Source organism: Balaenoptera musculus, chromosome 6 (genome assembly GCF_009873245.2).
Source record: "Balaenoptera musculus isolate JJ_BM4_2016_0621 chromosome 6, mBalMus1.pri.v3, whole genome shotgun sequence".
Lineage (NCBI taxonomy): Eukaryota > Metazoa > Chordata > Mammalia > Artiodactyla > Balaenopteridae > Balaenoptera > Balaenoptera musculus.
Window position 1 is genome coordinate 34,803,722 of NC_045790.1, and position 27,690 is coordinate 34,831,411.

The window sequence follows — 27,690 nt, forward strand, 5'->3', positions numbered from 1 at the left end:
TACCACCAAAGTTCACCAATATTTCTGGTTCTCCTCTCCTTCTAAGCACCAGGAGGATTGCACTTGTGGCCATGAGATTTGTTTTGATCAATGCAATGTGAGCAGAAGCCAGTACACGTTTTCCCTCACTCTCTTCTGCCACAGCCAACTCTGAAGGTTCATATCAAGAAGGTGGCATCACTGTAAGATGGTGGAGCTTCCACAAGCTTAGATCCTTGAGTGACCACGGTGAGCAAGACTCTTCCTCCCCCCTTCACCCGTGCTAGAACTGTAGCTGAGCAAGAAATACATCTTTGCTATTTTAAGCCAGTAAGATCTGGGGGTTGTTTGTAACTACTGTGTTACCTAACGAATTCTGACTGATGAAGAAAGGAAGCAGGTTGGACATAGGACTTCATTTTCGTATAGCGCAAGTATCTAGCTTTTGGGAATGGTAGTAGTAACAGCAGTGGTTTCCTAGTGGTTGCAAAACTGAGTTCTTACCACAGAAGTGCCATAGAGCTTAGTATTTGGAGCGGTAATGATGGTGATTTCCTCATCAGGTTGTATGGTGTGGTTTGGGTGTTGTTCCTAGAAACTTATCCTCAAGTCCATTTCCCTAGCCTTCCTAACAATTCTGAGCTAAGTAATATCTTTTAACAAATCCCTTTTATGCTTCAACTATCCAGAGTGGATTCTATTATTTGTGATAAAGAACTCTGACTGATAAAATTACTATATTTAGTAAATCGCATGTTCCATCAATTATAAGAGGCAAGTTATTTGAATTACTAAATGAATAATATGAATTACTAAAAAAAAGAGGTTTAAAAACTATTACATGCCATTAATTGTAAGACATATTCTGATTTCAGAGTTGTTTAAACTAGAAAAAAATGTGTCTTAGGATCAATGAAATATAGTATTAGCCAAAGGAATTCTCCCCACCACCCCCCAACAGATGAAACTGACAGATGGCTGATTTTAAAAGAATAGTTGTAAAAGAATTGTATCATCTGGGAGGAAAAATAAAACCATACCCAATCCTCATAAATGCAGAGATCTGTGATTGCTCAATTCCAGGAAAATCCCTAAGATACCACCAGAAAGTGTAGTGCTAATCAGTAGAGTACCCCACAGAGAAATCCTCCACAATGGTGGTCTCAGAGCACTGGATAAGAAATCTTGTCTTTGTGGGCAAAACCTGGGGCAGCCAGATTGGCCAATGGAGGAACTCTGCAGCCAAAGAAGTGAGTCAACACACAGCTGCCAAGAGATTTCCTAGTCCCATCATTTTCATTGTTATTCATGGCCAAAATATTATAGACAATGTTCTGGATAGTGACCACTATACAATGCTTTCTTTTTACTCCATTTTATTCTCTATTTCTTCCATCTCTAAATATCAGGAGGATTTTTGGGGGCGTGGGGAGGAGTGGTTTAAAGGTAGTTCAAAGGCAGTTCAAACAAAGGTAATGGGATTATTAGAAGCCATGTTCACACCCTATAGAGACCTGACTAGAACATGAAGGGACATTACCCAGGGAACCTATATACGAAGAATATTGGTCCTATGATATAACCTCCAGAAGCAGTAGCTGGATGTGTCATTGAGCTGCCCTCCACTGAAAACGAAGTGAATTTATTGGCATATGTACAGTGAGATGGTTGGATTATATAGGTGAGGGCATTTTTGGGATCATACATATAGGGAAAAAATGTGTTTGTGTTGGGCAAAGGATGGACTATAGTGAACAACTGCCATTCTGCTTTTTCAGAATCTCTCTTCTCCTCCACTCACCCCAGTGTCCATGCAGTTATGATGTGGGTCATGTTAGGCAATTTGATCCTCATCCATCCCTTGGCCCCAGTTGATTGGTCCAGAGTTAAGCATCTAACTAAGCTGAGCCAATCAGAGTACTTCCTGAGAAATCTGCAAACTGCAACCAAGAAAATGAAGCCAGTGTCTTGTTGGATGCCTTGACATTAAGATTTTAAGCTATGGGATTGTCTGAAGTCTTGTTTTTCACCACGTGGACCAGAAGAGCATTGGAAGCCAGACTGGGGGTGGGGATGACAATGCTGGGGCAGGGCAGGGGATGGAAATGAAGGAGACAGGCAGAAAGTAAGAGAGATAAGTGGAGAGAGAAGCTAATGGCTTTTGCCTCTATTAGTTCCAGTTGTTCTTGAGGCATCCTTGTCTTTAGGTTTCAGGTATCTGATTATAAATATATCTTTTTGTTTAAACCAGTTCCTATTCTTCCTGGGTGAGTTCTTCCACTTTTCTGGTTTGACTACTACTGTTTTGCTGAAACTCACACAATGTTATCTTCAGCCTGGACCTCTCTCCTGAACCTCAGACCTGTTTATCCAACTGTCTATTGAACATCTCAACTTGGATGTCCAATTCATACCTCAAATTCAACATATCCAAAAGAGAATTCATCACCTCCGCACCCCAACCCTCTGTTGAAACTTACCCCTTCTCCTGTGTTCTCTATCTTAGTAAATAGCATCACGGTATCCCTATCACCAAGCTGGGAGTTATCCCAGACTTTTTCCTCCCTCTTACCCTCCATATCCTATAGGTCTAGGTCTCTAAGTCCTGCCAGTTGTAACTCTCCAATAGTCTCAATGCTTTCCTGTTCTCTCCACTCCTATTCCCCTACCTCATTTCAATGCCCTGTCATTACTTCTTGCCTTTACTCTCAAATGCCTTCAATCCCTCCTTCCACCCAGCAGCCCAAATCATCCTTCTAATTTCTGGATATGATCACATTTACTCCTCTGTTCAAAATTTCTTCAGTGGCTCCCCACTGTCCTCAGGATAAAATCTGAACTCCTGCAGCTGGGTCACAAATTCACTCATATTACACTCAGATGTGCAATATTATTAGTCTTCTCTCTTTCCTAGAACTGATTTGATCTTGTTCACAATGCCCCCACCCTGCTGGGTAACAGGGGCAGGGGAAACTAAAATTAATCCACTCTGGTAAACTCAGGCAGGTCTAAAAATTTATTTTAGTCAGTCTCTAAGAAATTCAGTAGGTTTGGATGACTCAGTCTTTCAGGTTATTTTACCCTTCCCTTTCTCATTTTCAAGATAGCACTTGGTTTTATAGGGATCTCATTGGGGGAAGGGGCTCCTTACCCATGTGGTCCTTGGAGTTGTGTCACTTGGTATTTGCTGAGCTATGGTTGGTCTGGTATAAATAGTGAATTACAATCCTGAGAGGTAGCTGTTACTAAAACCATTTTACAGATGAAGAAGCTGAGGCTAAAAGAGGTTGAGTAACTTGCCCAAGATCACAAAGTTATGTAAGTGGCAGAACCAGTAATCAACACCACCCTGATTCTGGTTGGCACTTGGATCTGCATCTAGAATTCCAGAGATAAGTTAACATCGGATTTGGGAGCACTGAGAGACTTCATGGTATAGCTTTAGAGCTGTGCTTATCCATGGGAGAATACGTCCAGTGGAATGAGAAAAGGGTCCATTCAGAACACTCAGAAATCACTTGCATATGAAGTAGGGTAGGAAGCCCTACCTGATAGCTCCTGCCCAAGCTGATCTTTCTCTTAGGAGAGCTTCTAGGATGGAGGAGTCAGGAGCTTCTGGGATGGAGAGTCATGCCTGGTCCTATTCCAGCCAGGGCTGAGCCATCCCTCAGAATACCCCATTCCTCTCTGTCTTAGGCTCCCCCATAGCAGGGTAAAGTACAAACCCCTGACCAGTACTGGGTGGGAACTCAATAAATGTGTCAAAACAACTTATGTTGGCAGAGTTGCTCACACCTCCTGGGGCCAGGGAATGTGAGACCAACTACAGACCCTCTTAAGTGGGGATGCAGAGTCCACACCCAGGTGGGAGTGGACGTGCGGGAGTATAGGGGACTTCCAAGACCAGGAGGTTCGGTCTCCTCCCAGATGTTGTATCCGAGTGCCTCCCTCCAGATGATGGGGACAGAGACCTCTCGCAGATATGGAAGGGTGGTCTCCTGGTAGAGGGGTAGGGCGGCCCTGGCCTTTCTCAGATGTTGCGTGTGCAGATCTTCCGGGTGTTGAAAGTGCAAGAAATCCCCGCAAGTAGGTGGGCCCCGCCCCCTTCCCCCCCCCCGTGGAGGGATCCACACTGAGTAGCCCCTTCAGCCCTCTTCCCGCCCCCGCCCCCGCCTGCACAAGGGGCGGGCCAGTCTTCACACCGGCGCACAACCAATGGCAAGGGAGCCTGGCAGGGCCAGCCAATTAAATGGCGGCAGCGGCGAGGGATGGCTCCTCCTCTGACAGGCCGCCGGCCGCTGGCCTCCGAGAAGGCGGGACTCTTTCTCTGTTTTTGCTGCCGGCCGAGGCTGGCCGAGCCCAGCCGGGAGACCAGTCGAGCCCAGCCGAACGTAGCCGAACGTAGCCGAGCCCAGCCGAACCCCGCGCCCAGACGGCCGCCGCCGCCCGAGCGCCGCCGTGCGAGCAGGCGAGCGGCCTCGGCCGCGGAGGAGGCGCCGCCCCAGGGGGAGGAGGTCCCCGCTCGCCGCAGACCGCCCGCGGCAGAGGCCGCCCCGGTCGCGCCGCGGCGGGAGCGGCCGGTGGAGGCTGCGCTGCCGAGGGGGAGGGCCGGGGGGAGGGGACGTCACCCCTGCCCGCCTCCCGCTGCTCCCCGCCCGCAGGCTCCCGAGCAGCAGTCGGCGCCCAGCATCCCGCTGCCCCGGACCCTCCCGCGGGCGCGCACCGGGCTCAACTCAGGTAAGAGGGGTCCTCCCACCACGGGCATGGGGGGCGTTGAGAACCAGAGACGGAGATGAAGAGACATAGACACACACGGAGACACAGAGACACAGCCGGGGAGAAAGAGAGACAGACACAAAGACAGACACACACAAGAGACACAAGAGACGCACAGAACTACAGAGACAGACCGCACGGAGAGGGGATAGAGACACGTCCATGGGGACAGACGGACACACAGCGGGGAAGAAAGAGAGACGGAGACACAAGAGACCCATACACACAGAGACAGGAAGAAAGAGACAAACAGAGACTGATACAGAGATACACAAAGAAATAGACTGGGAGAGAAACGAGACACAAGAGAGACCCTTAGAGACTCAGAGATGGGGACACAGAGAGAGACAGATATAAAGAGAGCTACAGAGAGACAGACAGGTACACACGGAGGTGGGTATACAGAGGCAGAGGCACAGATCCAGGCAAGGGAACCAAGGGACAGAGTAAGGGCCAGACACACAGACACATGCAGCTGACCTGGAGAGACAGTCTCACAGAAAGGTGCACCTAGGTACACAGCCTTAGATACACAGACCCACACATGCCTGCCAGGCCTCCACAAAGTTCCCTCTGTGTGAGCTGGAGCCTCTGGAGGTCTCCTGGGCTGGCTGGCTGGAGTCCTGAGTCGGGGGAGGTGCCCAGGCCACACCGGAGCTGGTCACAGTGCCCATCCTTCAAGGCCTTGGGCTTCCTCAATCCCACCCACTCACACAGTTCTTCTGAGGGCTGGATGTTCAGTGGGCAGGGCCAGGCCATGGCTACTGGTCAAAAGGAGAATGAGATATTGGCTGCCTAGTGCAGCTTCCTCACGGTAGCCACACCCCCATCCAGGTGCCCAGAGCCAGGTGTTGGCTCTGTGGGGTACTGAGGCCTGCTGGGAGGCCAGAGGTGTGGGAGCGGGCTGTCTTCCCTACGCCTCTCCTCCTAGGCCTAACCCCACCCCTTCCTCCTCACCACCCTTTGCCTTTGCTCTGTACCCCCCACAGGCTCAGAACTGCAGGCGGACGTCTTCACTGTCCGGGAATCATTGAGTGTGTGGACAGGACAGCCTCCTTGGAAGGCCGGCTATACCGGAGTCCCGCCTCGGCATGGGCCTTGCCATTGAGGCAGCTTCTCAGTCTGTGCTTGTCTGAGGGTGCTGCCCGTCATGGGGGCAGCCATCTCCCAGGGGGCCCTCATCGCCATCATCTGCAATGGCCTTGTAGGCTTCTTGCTGCTGCTGCTCTGGGTCATTCTCTGCTGGGCCTGCCACTCCCGCTCTGCCAACATCGACTCCCTCTCCGAATCCAGTCCCAACTCGAGCCCTGGCCCCTGTCCCGAGAAGGCACCCCCGCCCCAGAAGCTCAGCCATGAAGGCAGCTACCTGCTGCAGCCCTGAAGGCCCCTGGCCTAGCCCGGAGTCTGGGACTTAAGTCCACCCCACTTGGAACCTGGAATCGGGATCCCAGGGTCCAGCCAGCCTGGGGTCCAGAACTCAAGAGTCCAGCCTGTCTGGAGCTGGACCTAGCAGCCCAGAGTCTGGTCGGCCTGGCTCCAAGAGGGGCTCTGCTGGCCCTCGGTAGACAGGCCTGGGGTGGGGGGGTTCATGAGTTGGTGCTAGGGCCAGGGCCATCTGGACTCTGCTCCATCCCAGCGGTCAGGGGCTGGGTCCACCCGCCCCCTAGGCCAAGCGCCTCCAGGTCCTCGAGGTTGGGGAAGCAATCCATGGCAATAATGGGAGGGTGTCCAGGCTGGGCCCCTTCTCTGGTCCTCCTACTGTTTGCTGGATAATAAATGGAACTATGGCTCTACCCTGAGATTTGCTCCTCTTCCTGGGGGCCTTGCTGCAGCAAAATGAAAGGTTGTGGGTGGGCTTCCAGACCCAAGTTTATTTGCAGAAAGTAGGAGGGGGTAATGGTTGTTGAGGGCCAAGTCCTGGGGTGAGGTGCTGGGACCAGGGCTGGAGCAGGGTGCTAAGGGCAGGTTCTGGGACCTGATCAGGGGTGGGGTCACACACATACTGGGTGCTAAGCCTGGGCTGGGGTACCAGGGTACCCAGGCTTAGCACCCACTTGTACCAGGTGCTACAAGTACAGGGTTCAAGACATGGGCCAGGCCCTGGGGCCAGGCCCTCAGGTCTTGGGTTTCACTTCCCTCACCAGGTTCAGCAGTTTGTCCAGTTTTGCGATCTCCACAGCTGGACCCTTCTGCACTTCCTGGCCCTTCTTTTCCTGGGGAGAAGGGAAGTACACATGGGGGAGGAATGGTGAGGGATGGGCCACCTCTCTCTACTTCCCAGCACCACCTCCTGAGCCCAGCTTAGGCAGCTGTGCCACGCCTCTCTCCTGCCCAGTTAGATTCCGGACCCCTGCCTGCCGCCCCCAACCCCCCCAGGATCCTTCCCCATGTCAGGTTGGGTGGCAGGGGCCCAGCTGAGGCCTGCAAGAAACATCCAGCTGTGTTTCTGAACCTCAGATCAACATAGGATCCTGATGCTGGGAGGCGTGGGGAGTGGGGGAAGCCAGGAAGAGCTGCAGCCCAGGGCCTCTAACTGTTGGGATCACCCTTCCCACAGGAAGGTCCCTGGCTGAGTCCTAACACGGAGCTAAGAGGTGTGTGTTTGTGGAGGGAAAAGAGTGTGGACAAAGCCACAGGTGCCCTCACCTAGTACTGTTACCTAGCACTTTCAGGTCAGGTTGGGAGTGGGGTACCATCTGGGGCCAGGCCTGCTGTGTCAGACATACCCATGGTGGGGGCAGGTGTCAGGAGACCCGGGAGGGCGGTTGGGATATCCCATGTGATTCCAGATGTCCTTGGCTGGGACTGTCCCTCAGAAGAGCGGGTCCTGAATTTATGCCCCCTCACCCCTGCCTACAGGGCACTCTAATCCTTTAGCTGGTAAGCTGGGCCCTGAGAAAAAGAGAGCTGGGGCACTGGGGTATGTGTCACTCAGGCCCTGAGAGCTCCCTGGCAGACCAGCACCAGTGCCATCCTCCTTTCTGTCCAGGCGGTGGGGTGTGGGCTAGGCTGGGGCAGTTGCCATTTCCTGTCTTCCCTTTGTGCCCGGGCCCCCGTCCTCTCAGCCACCTGTGCCCACTGCTCACTGGCACCTGCCCCAGCCTTGCCTGCTGAGGGCCCAGTCTGGATCTGGCCCAGGCTGTGAGGTGGGAGGAGAATGCAGGGCCAGCAGGCCCCTTCCTGGCCCCATCTTGGCTGCTGACACCCTGTGGAACTTAGATTTCCTCCTGGCGTGACCCCTGCACCTGTTCCCAAATCTGTCTCCCCTCCCCGTGCGGCCCAGTGCCTTTGCCACTCCCCAGCTCACCTCTACATTCCTGAGGCAGAGGACAAAGATGTCTTTTTCTCTCTCTTCCCCCTCTCCCTCCCAAATTAACCTCGTGTTCTCTTCTTGCCCTCACCTCATCTCCTGGGAGTCAGGAGAGCTGGGTTTTAGTTCCAGCTTTGTCATTAACTCCCTATATGACTTTGGGCAAGTTCTGCCCAAACTGTTTCTATCTATACAGTAGATGGGGAAAGTAGGCCTTGACCTTTGACAAGTTGGGCTCTGACACCAATCCTGGGAAGCTCCTTGGGCTGGGAAGTCGGGCCTCTGTGGCCAAGCCCTCTTGGGAAGATCAGGGAGACTGCAGCCTGCAGAGAGGGGCGGTAGGGATGCCCAGAGGACTTCCTTTGGCCCGAATCACTTGGCTGCTGATAGAGTCAGGTGGCGGTTTCACAGGAACTGCCAATCCACCCAAGAACTAGCCCCCAGCTATCACCTGCTCAGGTCCTCTGATTCCCAGGTACCCGTGTCCTCAGGTCCTCAGAGATATAGATGCTGAACCTTGCTCTGAGAGGAGTTGGGACTGTGGGAGATCCTTGCATCCCTGGGTCAAAGTGGGCAGGGCAGGCCCCCACCCAGATCTACTGCCTTCAAGGTGTAATGGTTATACCCCAGCCCCAAGGGGTCACCACCATCCCTCCCACAGGGCTGTCCAGCTCTCCTAGCTCAAGCCTGGGTTTTTCTCCTCACTAAATTAAGAGCAGATTTTATCTTTTCCACAGATTGTACTGCCTTCTTCCCCCTCCTTGAGGCCAGCTAGCTGTGCTTAGCAAAGAGTTTTAGACCACACCCAACCCCCGCCCCCCATCCCATCCCAGCCCCAGCCCACCACAGCCTCTGGGCCACAGCTGCAGGCACTCAGCAGCCTTCTGAGTATTTATAGCTAAGTCCACCCCCTCCCCCAGCTGGCTACAATTACAGGCCCCGCCAAACTCCCAGCCCTTGCCTCCCTGGCCCTGGTGGGAATAGGCCAGGCTGGCATGAGCAGGTTAGTGCGGTGGCCCCTGCCTTGGTAGGGCACCGGGGGGCAGGTGTCAGCAGTTGAAAGAGACAGGCCCCTGCCCTTGCCTCAAACTGCAAGTAAATGCCTCAAACTGCAACCAGGGGGTACAGTCATCAGGGCAACATGGCCCAGCTCCGGCCCAGCTCTGATCCTGGCCCAGAGCCTGGCAGGAAGCAAATTCCATTTTCTCTCCTAGCACCCAAATGGACAGGACTGGGCTGTAGGTTTTTGGACGCTGGATTTTTAAGTTGGACCTTTGGGCTCTGGATTCTAAGACCTGGGTTCTTAAGTCTGAATTGGGACTCTGAGAGCTAGACTTTGAGGTCATGGCTCTGGGCTCAGTGGCCTGTATTCAGGGCCCTTGGGCTCTGGGCAGGGTCTCCGGATCATCAGAGATTCCAGAAAGGAACCAGAGCTCAAAAGGAGGACTGCCTAGCTGCTGACCTAGTTACCCTCCTCATGGCTCATTTCCTACTTCCCATGTGGACCCGCAGCTCCCAGTTCAGAAGCCCTGTGCAAGCCCAGCCAATGAAGCAGAAACTAAGCCTCAAGCCCCTGCCTGCATGACACCAAACAAGCCAATGATGCCCGTGTGCTTACCCCAGGCTTCAGATCCTCATAGTCACCTGCTTACCTGATGTCTCCACCTGGGGGCCCCACAGGTAACTCAGATTCAGCATGTCACAACTGATCTGTCTCCTGCTTCTGCTATGCTCCTCACTTGGGCAATAACACCACCTTTACCTTGGGTCTCCAAAGCCAGAAACCTGGGGGCCACCCCCTGGCTCCTCCCCTTTCTCTCAACCCCCTGCCATCCTGGAGACTTTCTCTCACGGCAGCCTGAACTCCCCAAAACCGTACCTTCGGCATCTTGCGCAGATTGGGTGAGAGCTTGAGGCAGGTGACGTGCCCACGATCATCGCCCACAATGATGATGGGGTGGATGGGGTTGAACTGCACGTGGGTGAGCTTGTTCTTCTTTTGGGCCACCACAGGCTGGTTGCATATGGCCTCGTACTTGTTGATGGACAAGTCAAACACATGGGTCTGTGAAGAGATGGGTGTCAGCACACTCGGGGAAACGAGACCCCTGTCACCCACCTCAGAGTAACTGCCCCTGAACTTTCTGGGGAAAGACGACAGAAGCCTAGGCAGTGTGAGAGGCAATGTGTGTCTCTGTTTGTTTTTCCTGTGGTTGAGGGAATGGGGATAAAATGTTTAGGAAAAAATTTAAGTCTATGCAGAATTAACACTAAGAGCAGCTGCCATTTATGGAGCACTTACTATGTACTAGACTCTGGGCAAGCATGTTACATGGTTGCATCATCTAATTATAATCCTCACAGCCGCTCTATAAGGTAGGTTCTGTTATTATCCCCATTTTATAAACGAAGAGAAAGAGGCTCTTAAGGCTAACTTGCCAGTAAGTGGCAGAGCCAGGTTTTCTACCAACTAATATATGTCAGGTGTTCAGACAGTGCATGTCATAAAGGTGCTCAACAGGGACTTCCCTGGTGGCACAGTGGATAAGGCTCCGTGCTCCCAATGCAGGGGGCCCGGGTTCGATCCCTGGTCAGGGAACTAGATCCCACGTGCATGCTGCAACGAAGAGTTCGCATGCCACAGCTAAGGAGCTGGCGAGCCGCAACTAAGGAGCCCACCTGCCGCAACTAAGACCTAGCGCAACCAAATAAATAAATAAAAAATAAAATAAAATAAAACTGTTTTTAAAAAAAAACGGTGCTCAACAAATGTTTGATCTTATTTTTTACTGCATCCTAAGTCCGAACCATTAGCAACTCTTGCCTAGACGACTGTGGCAGCATCCTAACTGGTCTTCCTGCTTCAGCTCTTGCCCTTCTATCATCCATCCTTCATGCAGCAGCCAGACCTAACTTTAAAAAATCTAAAATCCTCCAATAGTCTCCCTGGGCACTCTACATAAAATCCAGAGTCCTTACTCTAGATTCTGCACTGTCTGCTCTCATCTCAGGCTCTCACCCCTTTGCCTACTAGACCCCAGCCACCCTACCTGCCTGTTTCTTAAACCCTTCCAGCTAATTCTCCCCTCAGGGCATTTGCACTAGCTGTTCCTCTGTATGGAATGCATCCCCGCATCTTCACCTGGCTGGCTCTTTCTTGTGACTCAGCTCTCAGCTTGAATGTCACCTCTTTAAAGAAGATTTCCCTGACCACTTTATCTAAGAGACCACCGAGTCCTTTTCTTTTACATCACTCTCTCTCGTTTTAAAGATATAACAGCTTTGTGAAGATATAACTCACAGACTATAAAATTTACCCATTTAAAGTATACAATTCCTCTTTTTTAGTATATTCACAGTTATGTAACCATCACCACAACCAATTTTAGGACATTTTCATCACCCCCAAAAGAACCCTTATACCTATTACCAGTCATTCCCCATTTTCTCCCAACTCGTCTAGCCCTAGGTAACCACACATCTACTTTGTCCCTATAGATTTGCCTATTCTAGACCTATATAAATGGAATCATACATTGTTTGGTCTTTTGTGACTGGCTTCTTAAACTAAGCATTTTTCAAGGTTCATTCATGATATAGCATGCATCAATACTTCATTCCTTGTTATTACTGAATAATACTCCTTGTGGATATAGTACCTATTGCTTACCCATTCATCAGCTGACAGACATTTGGGTTGTTTCTACTTTTTGGCTGTTATGAATAATGCTGCTACAAACATTGGTGTACATACATCATCCTCTTTTAATCTCTGCCTAGCACTTAACACTACTGGGGGTTTTGTTGTTGTTCCTTTTGTCTCCTTCCCTTCACTGGAACGTAAGTTCTGTGAGAGCAGGAACCTGAATCACCAGGCCCTGGCCTGGAGCTGGGAACCACAGTTGACCCTTGGTTAGGCATTTGTTCAGCAAATAGATGACTGACTCGAGGGTGATGCCTTAATCACTATATTCTTTTCTGGTAGGTGCTTCTCAGTTTATATCAAAGTCCAAAAGGAAAATGTACTGCATAAGAATTTTCTCACAAACTGTTTCTGAGCTTTCACCAACTCTCGTTGCACAGACCCCCTTCCATCTCCCCTTCTCAGACTCAGCTTGCACACTCCCAGGGATGGGGACCTCGTTGCCTTTTAGACACTATTTCAGTCACAGATCAACTCTGACTCAGAAGTTTTTCCTTACATCAAGTTGGCACCTGCCACCCTGTAGCTCCCTCCCCAGGGCCCTCAGAGAAGATAACTGCTCCTCATGGCATCTTAACCCCCAGAGTGCTCTCTCCTTCAAGGTGAACAGCCCCACTCTCTCCTCCAGGCCTCACGGGATGAATGATCCCTCTTTTGACAGGGCCCTGGGTGGCCTGGCCCTTGAGGATACACAGTCCTTATGTTCTGCCTTCCCCCACCTGACCTGGGCATGGCGTGGGCTCTCCAGGAGGGAGACCTTGAGACAGCTAATCCTACCTTCAGGAGGGGGTCAGCAGGGTCAGGAAGGGGGCACTCACCTTCCCATTGGTGGTGACTGCTGCAAACACAGTGGAAGAGTATGGGGCCCAGGCCACGTCGCCCACGGCTGAATTTAGGTCATAGATGAACATCGGGGTGCTGCAGTGGGGAGGGGTGGAAAGCTCAGGGCACAGAGGGCTCACGGTGCCAGAGCCCCGCCGGCCCCAGCCCAGGGTGGCGCCTGGGGGAGGGCAGGCCCCTCACTTGATGGTGTGGTCCCAGATCTTCACGGTCCAGTCGGAGCTGCAGGACATGAAGACCTTGGTGTGGTAGGGGTTCCAGGACACGGCATCCACTGCCATGCTGTGGGCGTCATAGGTGCTGAGGAACCGGCTGGAGTAGGATTTGGAGCACTGGGGTGAGGGTGGGGGGGCGGGGGTCAGGAGTGAGAGGGGTCAGCAGCCACCACTCCCCTGGGGGCCCTGGAGGGTCAGACCCTGAGGTTCCTCTTCTGTCCTCGCCCCACATCACTGTCACAGCTGAGCTGGGGCCACGCTCTTGGCTGCATTTCTCACCCTCAAAGCAACCAGAGGGAAAGGGGGGTGCTTAAGGGGCTGGGCAGGGGAGTCTTCCTGGAGGGTGAGGGAAGTCTGCCCAGAGGATTCCAGGCCTGGCAGAAAAGGCCTTCCCTCCCTGAACCCAGGCAGAGCAGGTGTAAGGGGCCCTGGGGGAGGTGTGGTGTCTCGCCTGTGTCCAGACCAAGGCCTGTGGACAGGCAGACAGAGCGCTGGATCCACCTGCAAGGACAGAAGCCTTGCAGCAGTGATAAACATCCCACCTCGCCCAGGTGAGAGCAGGTACAGAGCCAGGAGCAAGTCCCAATCTCACGATTTCTCATTCGGTTTCTTGCCCTGACAGGCAGGCCCCTCACACCCTCCCTCCAGGAGACTGAGTGGCCAACTAGCCTCTTCCTCTCTCCCGCACGGCCACTGGGAGGGGTGGAGAGGGGGTGGGGACCTCTTTTGCATTCAGACCAGCTCTGCCTGGGCCTCAGGGGCTCCTGGGAGGCGGCCTGTAATTAACATTCTGAGTCTCTGAGCCTAAGAAAAGCTTGCAGCAGAGCTATTTCTGGGTGGATGAAGGTTCAGAAGGATGTTCACCTACTAACACTGAGACTTGGCAGAAACTGGCCCTGAAGTTCCATCCCGCTGCCAGCTGGGATGAACCCGGTATTCAGAGATAAATTTTCTTGTTACCTGGCCTTGGAATCTCAGCTCAAGTTCAGATCTCCTCCAGGAAGTCTCCCCAGAATGTTCCAAGCCCCCCAACCTCCACTCCCAGCTCTACCTCCTCCACTCCCAGGAAGGGAGCAGGACCCAGAGGGAAGGATGCTGGGCTGGGCTAAAGTCACCCTCTAGATTCTCCATCCCCTTTCCTGCACTCAGCCGCTCTTCCCGCCACCCAAGCAGGTCAAGAAATGCATTCTCTTCCCGCAGGAAGCCTTCTAGAACTGATGAGCCCTAAGATCTGTCCAAACAGGGTCTGTTGAGAACGATAAGCTCCCAGGTCTAAGAGGCCCTGTAAGGAGCTGGCATTGAGGGCAGTGCTGCCTCACCTTGTAGATTTTCCCCTCCTCTGTGCCCACTAGGAACAGGTAGTCGATCTCTTTGTGGAAGTCAAAGGCAGTGCCACAGCCTTGGGAGAAGAGGGAACAGCTTTAGGCCAGTTCTGGGAGGGAGGCTCCCAGCACCTCCTCTACCCAGGATGGCCTGAGCCCAGGCGCTTGTGAGGGAGGGCTGGGGCCAGCCAGGCAAACAGAAACCGGGCCTCTGGCCTGCAGCTTGTCCCGGGCAGTTGGGACTCTGCAAATGGGCCAGGGCTTCTGCAGACAGGAATGGGGCCTGGATAAACAAGGCAGGGATTGAGTTAAACAGGGTCAGGGTCAGGGTAAACAGGGACAGGGTCTGCAAACAGGGATATGGTCTGTGCAAACAGGGTTATAGTCTGCATAAACAGGGGAGGAATTGAGTAAACAGGGAGAGGATCTGGGTAAACAGGGACCTGATCTGCATAAACAGGGATGGATCTGCATAACAGCACCCAGTCTGCATAAACAGGGAGGGTCTGCAAACGGCCAAGGGCTGGGTGCACTGGGCCAGGCTTTCTCATTACCTCCGGTCAGGCACAAGTGGGGGAACGGTGCGGTGCGGCCGAAAGAGGGAGGACCAGAGACCTCATGGGCTGGGGTGACGTGGCCAGGCGTGGATGTGTGGGGCTGGGGCTCTTACCCACTGTGTGTATCTGCAAGTCCTCGAGACCCTTGGTCGTGCTGTCCTCCACCTTCAGCTTGATGACATCTGTGTGAACCAGCTCGCTCTGCAGTCACACAGGGACAGGGAAGCACATGGGTGGGGCTGGACCAGCAAGGTTGGGGGTCCCTCTGTCATTCAGCTCCCCCCACTCCCTATCTCCACCCCTGCATGGCCCTTTCTGGGAAACAGGCACCTTCACGAGCGTCCAAGACACGATCCTGCCGTCAGATGATACAGAGAAGAAGTTAAGGTTGTGGTCCATGTCATCCTTCTGCCACTTGACCTGAAACATCCCAAACTGTGCGCTCTAGGGTGTTGGGTTAGGGCCCCTCAAGAACCCATCTGAGGTCCAGAAGCCAGTTCTGGGAGCCCATATCCCAGAGTCCCCTGATTTCCCCACCCTCCCTCCTTCCACTCATTCCTCTCTCTCTGAGCATCCTGAGGCAACAGGCCAGTCGGGGCACTGCCCAGTGTCTGGGCTCAGCACTGGAGGTGCCCGGTTCCTCCCTGGGTTGAGTTTTAGAAGCCCAGTTGTAAGAAGGCAGTGGCTCTGGGTTTGACCTCCTTACAGGGACTGGGAAGGACCGAGCCCATCAACCAGCTTCCTCATTTACAAAACAGGAACCATAATAGCATGGGCTTGTTGTAAGGAATAAATGAAACAATGAATGTGAAGCCCTCAGGTCAGAACATTGCAAATATGAAGTGTTCAATAAATATTATTAGCTAATATCCTCAGTATTACCATCATGCTAGGGATCAGGGTGGCAAGGCTCCTGGGGGGCTCTTTCCTGCTTCCTTGGGCCGTGGGGAGGAGCAGCCTCCCTCCACCACCCTCCCCATCCAGGCTTGGCCTTTCTCTAGGCGGCTCTCTTCTGTTCCCAACTTCACTTCACCACTAGCCCCTGCTTCCAGAATCTTGCTTCCAAATCTCAGATGTGAGCTGCATTTCTCCATCTGCAAATTGGGGTTAATAATCCTGCCCCACCCATCTTCTCTGGGCTGGAAGCAAACATATGCGAAAGTGTTTGGGAGACAGAGCTGTTGTCTTATGAAGATGACATGCTTGAGGCTCAAGTTTCTGTTGCCAGATGTGGAGGCCGGGCCGAGCCATGTCCAGGAGAGCTGGGGCAGGGCTGGGTGCCCAGATCTTTCCACCCTCCAGGCCTCCTGTGCTGGGGCCACTGTCCCTTCCCCCTGTCACAAGGAGAGGCCCAGTGAGGGAGGACAGGAACCCAGGGCTGCTGCCTGTAACCACAGTTGTCACCTGGCCCTTGAGGGGTGTGTGTAGCGGGGAGGGGATTGCTCTTCTGGGGCCATGCCCCAGGCCTGGCTGGTCAGAGCTGCAGGAGGGCAGACCCAGTCCTGCCTGGGTCTGTCTGGGCAGGCTGCTCTTTTGTGCTTTCACTGGGGGGCCTATAACACCACAGAGCTTGTGAGGCACAAGTCAGAGCAGCCCTGATGCTGAGACCGCTTCCTCTTCTGTGGAAAGGTAGTCCCTTTAAAGGGGGGAGGGGACAGGGGGTGTCAAAGGCCAGGCTGTAAGAGGCGCGAGGGAGCTGCCAAGGGAAGAGTTTAATGAGCGGCCGCCAGCGGGCTCGGAAATTGTATTTCACACCCCACTTAGCAGCCTGATGCCCAGTTGGGGGGTGGTGTGTGTGTATATGCAAGTGAGCATGTACGTGTGTGTGTGCACGTGTGTGTGCAAGTCACACACATGCTCCTGGGGTCGAGGTGGGAGGGTAGGAATAAAGAGGGCCAAGAGGGGGCAGGTGGAAGTGGGGTTAAGAGAATGCATGAATGCCCAGGAAGCAGGTGGTAGGGAGGAGACGGAGGCCTGTTTCACCGATTCCTTCTCTTTTGCCTTATCTGATTAGGATAGGCACGTTTGACCCCAGGGGTCTGCTCATATCCTTCCTGCCCCCTTCCCTTCCCCAGTGTAGCACAGAATACACACACACACACACACACACCCTACAGAGTGTTACTGGTTGAAGCTTCACAGCGGGGCCTGAACAGGGCTGCACTACCCAGATAGGCTCCCCTGGGAGGTAGCCTGTGCCATGGGACAGGAACCCAGTCTCCTTTGGACAGACAGTTCTCTCCCTGGCTCCAAAACCTTCCATGGCTCCCCACTGCCAACAGAACAAAGTCCTTCTGCCCCCAGCCTGGCATTTGAGATCTAAAACAACCTATCTCGTTCCTCCTAAGACACAGTCCCATCGAGAAGGACTTAGACTCTGATGTCTCTGACTCCTCATTCGCCAGCCTGGCTCTTCTTCAAGCTCCAGGATATACAGCCAAGTGCCTGTAGGACACCTCCTCCTCCGGCTTCTTATATTAACTTCTGGCCAGAAATCCGTGGATTTCCTACTGCGTCCCCCAAGCCGGAGTCCCAGGCACCGTCACCAATTTTTCCTTTTCCCCATATCCAATCGGTCGTTTCCTGTTCTTGATTTTACTGCCTCGACAGCTCTCAACCCTATCTCCTCATTTTTATCTCCACTGCCCCTGTTGTAGCTCAGGCTTCAAGATCTCTCATGCTGCGGCCAGAGGACATCTCCAAGACACTACCTGACTGTGGGACTTCTTTGCCCCAAACCCTCTGATGGTTGGGCAGTGATTTTCAAACTCTGCTGGGACAAACTCTTAGGAGCCTCGTGAAAGTAGCTCAGGGGATGCGGGGAGTGATAACAGGGGACCCTCAAGCAATCAGGACCCTGATCCTACCAGAGCAGCCCCACTCTCGTCTTATTAATACATCGGGCTTCTGTACTGACACTTCATTTGAGACTACTAACACGCAAAGTCCAAGCTTCCTACGGCGTAGAGAAGCACACTCACGACTGAGCCCCTGTACGTTTCTCAGGTCCTGCTTCTCCTCCCTCTCCCTCACGCTGAGCTCCATGCGGTGTGTTGTTGCCCAGCAGGCCCCTCTGCTTGACGCCCGTGTCTTTCCGGTGCACGCGTGACCCCGTTGTACCCTTCTTCATCTAACGAATACTTCCTCATTCTTCGTGATTCAGCTTAGGCGTTGCTTCCTTTAGGAAGACCTCCCTGGCCCTCGGGCCCCTGGTCCCCATTCCAGACAATCTGGACAATCCTCAGCGCCCCCATGAGCCCTCCTTAGCACACTCCGTATCCTGCTCAGCTGTGGCTGCCGTATCCAGACACCAAGCCCTGAGCATCCTCAGCTCCCAGAGGAGAGAACAGGCAGGAGTTGACGAATGAATGGATGAATGAGGAAGCAGGGAGGGAATGAGAGCGAAAGAAGAGAACAGGAAGTCATCAAAGGAGAGAGAGGCAGGCCCCTCCCATGTCGCAAGCCCTGATTCCAGCCAAGAACTCTGAGTCTTCAGTTTTGCAAAGGCGGCAGCCCTGTTTTCCTGACAAGATGGTGGGAGAACAGAAGGCCACCCCGTCCAGTGTCCCTGGCACCCGCCCAGTGAAGGGGAAACGGTGTCTCCTGCACACCCTACTTCTCTCTCCAACCTGCGATTTGGTTCAGAGAACAGAGCAGAGTGGGAGTAGGGTAGCTGGCCTTGGCCCCTCGCCCTCTCCTGGGCTTGAGGAGGATAGTCAGGCCACCTGGAGATGCTCTGTGCTTGGCCCTGGGCTGTCTGCCCATGCTGGGAAAGCCGGGTCGGGGCTGGTGCTGGTTCAGTTTGATCAAAGTGAGTCTTTTCTCCTCTCCCTGGGCTTTAAAGTCTCTGCAGACACCCTCCCCATGTCTGGAGACCTCCACGGGCCTGGACGCGATGAATGAGGAGGTGGGATTTTCAGAGGAGAGAACTCCTGAGGCTGCAAGTCTGGCTCCTGCTTTGGTCGAGAACTCTGGGGAGGGTGTTTAGGGGGAAGGGGTGCCCCAGCTCTGGGTAAAGGATGAAGCTGAGAGGCCACCACATCCTCTGTGCCTGGACAGCCTTCCCTCTGCTCGGGCCTGTCTGGGAGCTGAGAGCCAGTGCCTGGGGTGGGTGTCCACATGCCTCAGGAAGCTCAGGGCCAGACAGGCAGGGGTGCAGAGCCCGCCTGCAGACCCTGTCAGGGCAAGGGGGAGAGGAAGGTGAGAAGACAGATCCCAGCACTGCCTGAGGAGCTCAGAGGCCCTGGGCAACTTGAGGCAGAAATCTATGCTTAGATTTTCCCAGGCCTGCCCATGGGGTAAGGGTACACAGCCTCAGAAGGAGGGGGACCTTTGGAACACAGTGAGGAAGGGCCTGCAAAGCCAGAGCTAAGAGACTGAGAATGAAACTGTGAAATCCACTCCCAGCGCAATAAGATGGGAGACGCAGAGTCAGGGTGAAATCTAGCCCCAGTGACTAGGTAATGGTCCCATTCTATGCCTGTCTGGAGAAGATGGGTGTTACACAGAAGCCTCAGGGACAGACGTCACCTACCAGGCCTTACAGCCCCACCCAGAGGGCAGAGAACCGGCAGTGCCTACCCCTGTCTGGGAGTTCCCCGAATCTAGCCCAGATGGCAGAAGAGAGCCCCTGTGGGGAGCTGAGGAAGACCACAGACCCCTGGAGCCCTTGACACACTCAGCAGAGGCCCATCAGGCCCTGGGGGCTTCCCACCACGGGCTCTGAGTCCCTGACCACTACACCTAAGAGATCCGAGGTCCTCAGCAGACGGATGGGCCCTGCTTGATGGGAGCTCTGAGGCAGCGGACCCCAGCTCTTACCACAAACCCTCCTGCCTCCTGACGCCTCGCCTCTGCTCTTCTCTGCCCCTTCTCACACCCAGCTCCTTGGTCTCTAAGCTGGTAGCTGTCATCCCCATGCCCTTGCCTGTGGCCCTCTCCTCCCCAAGGCCCCTTGTCCGGTGGCTCCCAGGCCCACACGCTACTCAGTCCCACCCACTTCTCCCACCCTGGTCCAAGGCTGACCTGCCACACAGGGTCTGTGTGCTTGCCACACTTGGCTGAGCTGCGGAAGGAGGGCTGGGAGTAGGGCTTCTTGAGGTTGTAAATGGCCACGTTGCCGTCGTAGTGGCCCACCACCACTAGGTAGGGATGGTCCACGTGCACGTCCAGACACAGGATGCCGCTCTCGCTGCTGAAGGTGTATTCGGGGAAGCTGGGGTTCTTCATGCTGTAGAACAGCAGCATGCCCCGGCTCTGCTTCATGAAGTCATCTGCCTCGGGGAAGAGGGCGGCGGTGATTGGACAGTCCCTGCTGGGGAAGCCCCGGCCCCTCCCTCACAGGGTGGACAAGCCCTGCCCTGCTCTGCCTCTGACAGAGAGCGTGGGAGACCTCTGGGGCTTCATCTTCTCTGTCCATGAGACAGAATCATGCGACTTGACCCACCCCCTTCTCAGGGTTCATGAGAGGATCCAACAGATAAGGTGACCGGGCATATCTGAGGGACGGACAGTCATTCTCCTTAGTCTCCCTGGGGTGCAGGAAAGGGGGGCTGCAGGCTCAAAGAGTTGTTAAGTGAAGAATGTGGGTGGGCTTGGGAAGGAGCAGTATCCTCAGAGAGGGTCCAGATGCCCAGCCCATCTCCTGCCCTTAGGTGCTGGGATAATGGCCACGTACCCCTCATCCCCAGCCAAGGACAGGGGTTCAGTCTGGACTAACACGGAATTGCCTGTAGGAGTCCCACACTAGCCACCTGTGGGCATCTTCCCAGACCCTCTGGTCCCACAGTCCCCAGCTACAGCCTGAGCCCTAGCTCTAAGCATGCTCCCAGATTCGAAGGGTCCCAGGCCAGCCAGTCAGGCTTCCATAGGTCACGGTGCTATCCCTCTGGCCTGGGCGCAGCCTTCGGTGATCGACAGTGGACCGCTCAGCAGACGTCCTCCTCCCGGCCCGCCCCATGGCAAGGGAACGCCTCCCACACTCCTTCATTCTCCGCACACTTGGCGCCCAGGCTGATAACGCAGTCACTGAATGGAATACAGTCCCAGCCCTCCATTCCCGCTCTCCCGCCACCAGCCCAGGACCCTTCCCAAGCTCAGAAGAGCCAGAGCTGGAGAGGTGGAAGTCTAGAGCAGCCCCCTGTCTTGGGGGCCCTATGCTAAGGCAGCCTTTTAGCTCCGCCGGCCCCCCAGGGCTATCTCCTCTGCCCCTGGACACTGCAGGCCTGGGCCCTCCTCACAGAGTGGCCAGTCCTGAGGTGAGGAGCCCATGGGCGGGAAGGATAGCGAAGCAGCCCCAACTTGGTGAGCTTTGCTGAGTCATTCTCTCTGTCTTGTTTCTAAGGCTGCCCCTTTCTTGAGGGAGCAGGTGACTGGGCTGGGCTCAGGGACAGTCTGGGCTGGGCTCCCTGGGCTCTGGGCGTGAGCTCAGCTGTGACCAGGTCCCAGGTATCCTCACCCTGGGCACTCTGCAAGCACAGCGGATGCTTCCTGGGAGCCCGGGTTAGGGAGCAGGGAGCAGCCAGGAGCCAGGCTGGCCTTAGGTGGGCAGAGTTGGAAGCTGAGGCCAGCCGGCCTGCCCACCAGAGCAGCGGTCTGTGGGGGAGCCCACCTTCCCTTGCTGTGGCTAATTGTCACCAGCTCTGGGACTCCTGTCAGGAACCCCTCCCCTGATCAACTGCACGGGAGTCTTCCTGTGCAAGGAGGGGGCTGCCCCTGGAGTGGAAGGTACGAGGGTCCAGCTTGAGCCACGGGGAGGGCACGCAGTGGTTCAGGAAGGAAAATGCTTCTGCTCCGGGGTTCTTGTCTTCTAAAAGTCCTAAAATGACATCACTACTCAGACCACCAATGGTCTCCATGTAATATCGTTGCTCAGGCTACCAGCAGTCCTAGTGACATCATCGCCCAGCCTGCCATCATTCCCAATATGATGCCGCCAACCAGGTCACCAGCAGTCCCAGTAAGACATTGACATCAAGGTCACCTACAGCGCCTCAGTTCCCAGTGAGAGATACAATCCCATCAGGCTCAAGGCTCACAGATCCTTGGGCCTGGGCCCTGGGGTACTTTGTCCTGAATCCCACAGACTACCTGGCTCCCCACAGCAGGACCGGAGAGCCCAGTGACACAGATGGGAGCCCCCAGCCCCACACTCCATTACATAAAGAGGCAGGAGCCCTGAAGTCTGGGGCCAGTGAAGGAATTCCAGGTTATTCTAGGCCATAGGATTTCAGTGAGTACGTGTGGCTGGGTGAAAGGGAAAGAGGAACAGAGGAAGGGAAAGGGAGAGAAAGACGGAGGGAGGGCGGAGGGGAGGTGGGGAGGAGAAACCACGTGGTGTGTGACTCCAAGGCAGGGGGAGAGGGCCGCTGGCCTGCCCTTAGCTCCACTCTGCACTTCTGCCCTTCTCCAGGAAGCCTTCTAGACCCTTCAGCCTCTCCTCTGTGAGTGCCCACCCTACCCCCAGGAACTCCTCTACCTGTACCGCATTATTACAGGTGGTTGTGAGCAGGTCTTTTCCTTAGCCTGCCACCAAAGGATGGAGTGAGGGAGCATGCCCTGGCGTGGCCCAGCAGGCTTACTCTGTCCAGGGAGAGAGTTGCCTCCTGCTAACCCTGCTCTGCTGGATAATCTCTAAGGCCTCCCTGACTCTGACCCTCAATGATCCATGAGATTTGGGGGAGGAGAATCAACTCCCTAATAGAGCCTGATCTGGCGGTTCTCAGAAAGCCATGGTCTCAGGGGACGGGTGGCTTAATTCCACCATAGACCAAAGCTCTCACTGCCCTCAGCTCCCTCTCCCAGGGCCCTAGCAGAGTAGTGCCCAGTGAGGAGCATGGATGGATGCCTTCTTGGACTGGCAATCACCATTGTGGGCCTCCGCCCCACAGCTCTACCCCTGCCCTACAAGGAAGAGCTCTAGATCACTCTGGAGAGTTCTGGCTGTCAGGAGAAGCCTGGGCTTCTGCTCAGGATTCAGGGAGGGCAAGGCAGACAGAGGGCATGTTGGGGCATCTGGCTAAAGCCAGGTCAGTGGTCAGAGGGAAGCAGATGACAAGCTGCAGAGACAAGGATACCAAGCCAGTGTCGGTCAGCAGGACTCCTCCTCTCTTCCTGTGGCTCCCAAACGAATCCAGCCCAGGGCTGACTCTAGGGCAGCAGCTGTTTAATGACTCCCTTATTAAGGCATGAAAAAGGCACTCGGAGGGGGCTGTGGTAGGCAGAATAATGCCCCCCAAATGTCCATGTCCTAATCTCCGGAGCCCATAAATATGTTACTTTGCACAGCAAAAGGGATTTTATAGATGTGATTAAATTAAAGACCTTGAGATGGGGAGATTATCCTGGATTATCCGGGTGGACCCAGTGTAATCACAGGGGTCCTTGTAAGGGAAAGAAGGAGGCAGGAGAGTCAGAGAAGGAGGTGTGACAACAGAAGCTGATATCGCAATGATGCAATTGCTAGCTGGAAGGAGGCCACAAGCCATGGAATATGGGCAGCCTCGAAACTGGGAAAGGCAGGGAAATGGATGGTCCCCTAGAGCCTCCAAAAGGATGAAGTCCTGCTTCATTCATTGATTCATTTGATTCAAATGAATCAAAATTCATTTGATTCAAATCAAAATTCATTTGATTCAAATGAATCAAAATTCATTTGAATCAAATGAATCAAAATTCATTTTGATTTTTGCTCAGCAAAACCCATTTTAGATGTCTGACCTCCAGAACTGTAAGATAATAAATTTGTGTTGTTTTAAGCCATCATGTTCACGGTAATTTGTTACCTCAGCAATAGGAAACTAATACAGTAGGCTTTCAGGGAAGGTTGACCCAAACTCTACTTTTAGGAATCAGAGGGAGAGGCCACTCAGGATGGCTGTTCTCTTGCTCTCTGAGCATCCCCTGATCAACCAGTCCCTGCTTCACCTACACCTTACTCACATGACCATCTAATTCTCTTAATCATAGGACTTAATCGGTAACTACCTACGTGCTTGCCCCCTGCCCCGGCTGCTGGTTTCCCTGGCGACTGATGAGCCAACCTGATGCCAATTCCCCCTATAAATGGTAGCCTCCTTCTCCCCCAGCAGCAAGGATTGTGGCCATGTCCTGTGCGCAGTCTGTCACACACGGTGTGGGTGTTGCTCCAGGACCTTTTGCTTCTGACTTGTAAGATTCCCTATCCAATAAGTTGCGGGTGTCTCTGTCACTTTCTCTGGGCTCCTTCTTTGGTCTCACAGCTGGGCAGTTACCAGGCTTGCAGGGCTGTGGGGTTCAGCCCAACAGCCCTGCAGATGGTACCTTTTTCTGGGGTGGTTTGGAAGCAATCCCTCTAGAAGTCAGGGGGATGGAGGCAATGATCCCCAGCTCTTCTGATGACAATAATGAAACCCTCCCTCAGTTTCCCACACCCCAGCCCTGCCACCTTGGACTCCAGGAACAAATATGCCCCTTGGGTTAGGATTTTCAGTCTCCAAAGGCAGGGGACTAGCCCAAGGCTGCCCCCAAGAAAGTACATCAGCGCTAGAGTGTTCCAAACCTCCAGTGTGGCCCAGAGACCGTGGTGCCAGGCTGGATCCAGCCTTCCAGGTAGCTGGGCTTTTCCAAGAGCTCTCACCTGATTAGAAGTCATATTTAAACAGTGTGGGAAATAGGAGCAAGGCCTTGGAGACAGAATACATCAAGCGGGACATTTAATATGATTTAGGGAAAATGAGGCAAACATTTGAGAACCTAAATAACTAACCAGTAATTAAACTAACAATGGGAATGCCCTTGCACTACAACCCGGTTAGCACAGTGGCCTTTATGGACTGTATTTACAAAGAGACCTGACAACATAATTAGTCCTGTAAATTTTACACAGCCTGCAGCTGAGGAGTGATGGATTTTGTGTGTGGAGGATGAACGGGGAGAAATGAGGTGGATGAATTTCCATTTTCAGTAAATGAAATTAACACTGCTTAATTAGTGAAGCTGACAAATAAATGATCAGGAAAGATTTAAATCCCTACAAGTGTATCCCTGGCCTGGGCAGGCTGAGGGACCGGCCAGGAGGTGGTGGGGCAGAGTGGGAATGGGTTTAGTGCTGGGACTCAGGGCCTGACTTTGGCCCCTTTTGAGGGTGCTGTCCCTCAGAGGCTGGGCTGAGGGACAGCTGGCTCTTCTGCCTTTCTAAGATGTGTCCTGCTAGGAGGCTTCCTCCCCGTCTCCTGTGTGATAGCCAGTCAGGACCACACAGTGTCTAGGATCTGTTCCACCATCCCTGCCCAACAGATCACGAGGAGTCCCCATTTCCCTGCTGTGAACTGCCTAACGGGCTGGAAAGCACCCCTTCAATGCAGCAGGCTGATATAATTGCATCCAGCTTGCCCCGTGGGCCAGCTCTTCCTAGACTACCTCCTTTGCCTTCCAGTGTTCCTCCATCTTTCACCTGCTGACAGCCTTTCTTCACTCTGCTGAGACACGGAGCCTGGCCCTAGAGGGCACCCCAGTCTCTGCCCTATATGCAGCCTGACATGTCCACCATCTGGTACCCAGCAGCCACGAGGGGAGGCGGGTGTGATTGCTTCTGTGCTGTTGCAGGCAATTGCCCGGGCTCTTTTCCTCACCTGCTTGCTCCTGGCCTGGCTCCAGACGACCAGCCTTGGCCCCAGTCCTTCCTAGGGTGCATGCCTACCCCTGCCCAAGTCTTATTTGGCTGGGTCAGAGAATCAACATCTGGGAATTCCAGGCAAAAGGAGCCCTGGGCTGAGCTCATCAGGGTCAAACCCAACAACAAACCCGAATTCTCACTTTAGAGTCTGTCCACAGGAGGCCGAGTCTGATAATGGGAGGTTGGCTGCTGGGAATTTCCAAAGACAGTGTGATGGACGCTGGTGAGCCAGCTGCCCCTCACAATGACCCCGTCCAGTAACTACGGTGCCTTTTGCCTGCCTCAGCTTTGCCCCTCTTTCTTCCAGGGAGGCACCTGGGCACTTGAGAGCATGGGACTCCCAGGGGCGACCTCAGGAGTGAATGCAGGGGCCCTTCTGCATTCCAGCCCAGCCTGGTTCTGCTCAGGCCTCTGCAGATTGATGCTGACATGTACAAGGCTCTGGAGAATAGATGCCCTTTGGAAAACTGGTCAACAGCTCCCGTACCAGTGACAGCAAATACCACCGCCGCCGCCGCTGCTGCTGGGCCCAGCTCTCTAAGAGAAGAGGTAGGGGCCTTGTCTGATACCCCTCTGTCCCTATAGCCCCCGCTCTCTGCTCAGGGCCCCGGAGGGTCCTGCAGGAAAGCTAGGAGACAGAATGCCAGACAAGTCAGCAATGGTTGTCCTTTATGTGCGAGTGGTTCCTACAGCTCATGGGGCACATTTGCTGCTTTTCTTCCACGTATGTCTCATGACAGCCCTGGGACAAAGGGCCAGCAGGTGTCAGCCTCTCCAGGTCACCAGTGAAAACACCAAGGCTGAGAGCAGCTTCTGGCCCCAGGTCATACCACTGGGAAGCGGTGCCATCCAGGCACGTGGATGTGGCCAACAAAGAACAAAGAGACCCTTCCTGGGTGTGTGCCTGCCCAAAGGAGGCCTCTGGGCCTGTTAGGCTTGGGGCCATCGATTCCTGGGGGGTGGGTTACTCTTCTCCACCGCTCCTGGCTAAGGCTGCTCCCATGGACAATCTCTATATGACCCCAACCAGCTGACGCCCCTCCTGGCCCTCGGCGAGAGGAGGATAGGGCTAGAGCTGAAGCAGTTTCTCCTCGCACCTGCTGGGGAGCACCCCACATCCCCACCTCAGTCCTGGGCAGAGAGCCTGGGCTGATCAGCCTCGGAGAGGGGTCCACACCCACTCCTGGGAGGGCCTGCTCAGCCCCCCACCCTGTTCCCGGCCCAGTAGCTGCAGCAGAGGGGGAGGAATGTGCTAGTTCCCTGCCAGAGGGGGTGGGCGCTTCCCTCTTGGCAGTAGCCCATCCTCAGGAGTGGGGACACAAAGCGGGCATTTAGGGCATCCTCAAAGGCGGTCCAGACCATGAGACTGGGAGCAGCTCCAAGGGCTTCTCCCTGAGAGGAATGACAAACACCCACTCCTCCTGGCCCTCCCCTCCCTCCCCGACACCGGTCAAAGAATGGGCTGGGCGGACAGGCGGTCTGAGGGGCAGAGACCAGGAGCTTGTACGCCTGCCAGCCAGCAGCAGCTTGGAGAATGGGAAGGTTTTTCTGTTCGCAGAAGCTAATCCTCCTAGCCAGAAAATATGTTGTTCGCCTAGGGAGCTGCGGCTAACGCGAAGTATGGGGCCCTCTCCCGTTAGGAAGAGGGAACGCCCAGGCCAGTGCGGAGGCAGGGGCTTCTGCAGGGACCAAGGAACACGAAGGGAAAGCAAAGTGCCACACGGTTTCCACAGTGCTGCCTCCTGCTGTGGGGTGATGGAAACTGGCGGGGACGGGAGCGTCCCGGAAGGCGGTGGTCTCCCAGGGTTCGGGGCCAGTGATGAACGTCAAGCGCTTGCCCCCCTTCCCCACCCCGCCTGCTCCAGGGCCTGCTCAGGAAACTCTCCTCCTTCAGCCCTCACCACCAAATCCCTCCCCAGGTCTGGTCCAGTCTACCTTCTCATCCTTCTCAAATCCACTTCTCCATCTCCACTCCACGCTGGTGGTTCAGATCCTGCCATCTCTCCTTGGGATGCCTCCCCAGTCTCCTAGCTGGTCTCCAGCCTCCAGTCTCACGCCTGCAAATCTCCCCTGCAGTGGTTGTGTCCCAGCCCTTCTCAAATTCCTTCAGTGTTTTCCCCTCCGGAGAAGGTCCAAGTTTCCTGGAATGGCTCACCAAGCCCTTTGCGGGCTAACCCTGCCCCCACTACAGCTTCATTTCCTGCCATATCTCTCATGCCTCCAGACCTTTGCATGTGCAGCTCCCTCTGCCAGAAGTCCTCTCCCCCTCTTCCTTTACCATAATAACTCCTTCGAGGCTCATTTTGGCATATTCCTTCATCCAGCACTAAATGC

At 54.3% G+C, this 27,690-nt stretch overlaps 2 protein-coding genes across 2 annotated transcripts in view; one reads left to right on the forward strand and one right to left on the reverse strand.

The window, feature by feature from the left end:
- Positions 1 to 4,438: 4,438 nt before the first annotated feature.
- ENHO (energy homeostasis associated) lies at positions 4,439 to 6,611 on the forward strand. Its single transcript, XM_036854095.1, has 2 exons — positions 4,439 to 4,716; positions 5,745 to 6,611. Exon 2 carries the CDS (start codon positions 5,906 to 5,908, stop codon positions 6,134 to 6,136), a length of 231 nt encoding a protein of 76 aa, XP_036709990.1. The 5' UTR covers positions 4,439 to 4,716; positions 5,745 to 5,905; the 3' UTR covers positions 6,137 to 6,611.
- The window catches only part of DNAI1 (dynein axonemal intermediate chain 1), a 60,220-nt gene continuing 39,141 nt past the window's right edge, over positions 6,612 to 27,690 (reverse strand). Inside the window, exons 13-20 of the mRNA XM_036854094.1 lie at positions 19,728 to 19,975; positions 15,033 to 15,122; positions 14,816 to 14,903; positions 14,143 to 14,222; positions 12,792 to 12,940; positions 12,587 to 12,686; positions 9,945 to 10,130; positions 6,612 to 6,968 (exon numbers count right to left, since the gene is read on the reverse strand). Coding sequence (XP_036709989.1) covers positions 6,870 to 6,968; positions 9,945 to 10,130; positions 12,587 to 12,686; positions 12,792 to 12,940; positions 14,143 to 14,222; positions 14,816 to 14,903; positions 15,033 to 15,122; positions 19,728 to 19,975 — 1,040 coding nt within the window. The 3' untranslated portion in view covers positions 6,612 to 6,869. The remainder of the gene's footprint in view (positions 6,969 to 9,944; positions 10,131 to 12,586; positions 12,687 to 12,791; positions 12,941 to 14,142; positions 14,223 to 14,815; positions 14,904 to 15,032; positions 15,123 to 19,727; positions 19,976 to 27,690) is intronic.